The sequence below is a fragment of the Arachis ipaensis genome, chromosome B07, assembly GCF_000816755.2.
Source record: "Arachis ipaensis cultivar K30076 chromosome B07, Araip1.1, whole genome shotgun sequence".
NCBI lineage: Eukaryota > Viridiplantae > Streptophyta > Magnoliopsida > Fabales > Fabaceae > Arachis > Arachis ipaensis.
In genome coordinates, this window is record NC_029791.2 from 44,690,534 (window position 1) to 44,691,349 (window position 816).

General features: G+C 28.2%; 1 protein-coding gene across 4 annotated transcripts in view; it reads left to right on the forward strand.

Moving 5' to 3' along the window:
• LOC107608250 overlaps nt 1-816 on the forward strand; it is a 3,220-nt gene that overhangs the window by 1,483 nt on the left and 921 nt on the right. For 2 of the 4 annotated variants that reach the window (XM_021108049.1, XM_021108050.1), the window contains exon 4: nt 414-604. In XM_021108049.1, the coding sequence (XP_020963708.1) occupies nt 414-604 (191 nt within the window). Of the gene's footprint in view, nt 1-404; nt 605-816 lie in introns of all 4 variants that reach the window. The other 2 variants (XM_016310096.2, XM_016310097.2) reach the window with 1 other exon arrangement.

Consider the following 816-nt stretch of genomic DNA (forward strand, 5'->3'; position numbering starts at 1 on the left):
GTCCCTGTCATATTTTTATAGTTTAATAATAACAAAAAATAGAGACATTTAACACTAATAAAATTTAAATTAGATAACTTTTAGATGTTATTTCATAAAAACTGAAAAAAATATATTTATAAAGACCAAATTTTATTTACCAAACATTTTATATATTTTATTCGTTTTTATTACTATTGTTTTTATTATTACTATTATTATCATCATCATCATCATCAAATCAACTTAGTCTGATTAGTTCACTTTTGTTTAAAGATTCGAATTTTTTCTTGTATATACAGCAATCTATAAAACAGCGATAAACTATTAAATAAAATTCTAATCTACGACGAATTTATATATTATTGGCCTGAGGGATTGAGCGAAAAAAATCATCATGATCATAATACTTTATATGTATATAGAGAAAATAGAAACAAGAATGAAGGAAGCGGAAAAGATAGCAGAGGCAGTGGAAGAAGTGGCGGAAGGGGTGGAGAAGGTAGCTGAAGATGTTGCCAAGATTGTTCCTGAGGGAAAGCTTCATGACGCTGCTCAGTTTGTTGAAAAAGTAGCTCAAGATATAGACAAACATGCCCAAGCCGCAGAAGATGCATTAGAAAAGGTTTCAAACTTTAATCATTTCCACCATGCACGTAACTTCATTGTATTATTCTTTCACGTTTTTTTTTTTTTTACCTATTGCCCTCTTACTTCTATTAATTTATGGATTTTTTGGTGCAACATCAGTCGTTGTTTTACATTCTCACGTTTAAACAAAAAATTAAAAGCAATGTAATAAAGTAATAACTACTATACTATATGTAATATGTATAC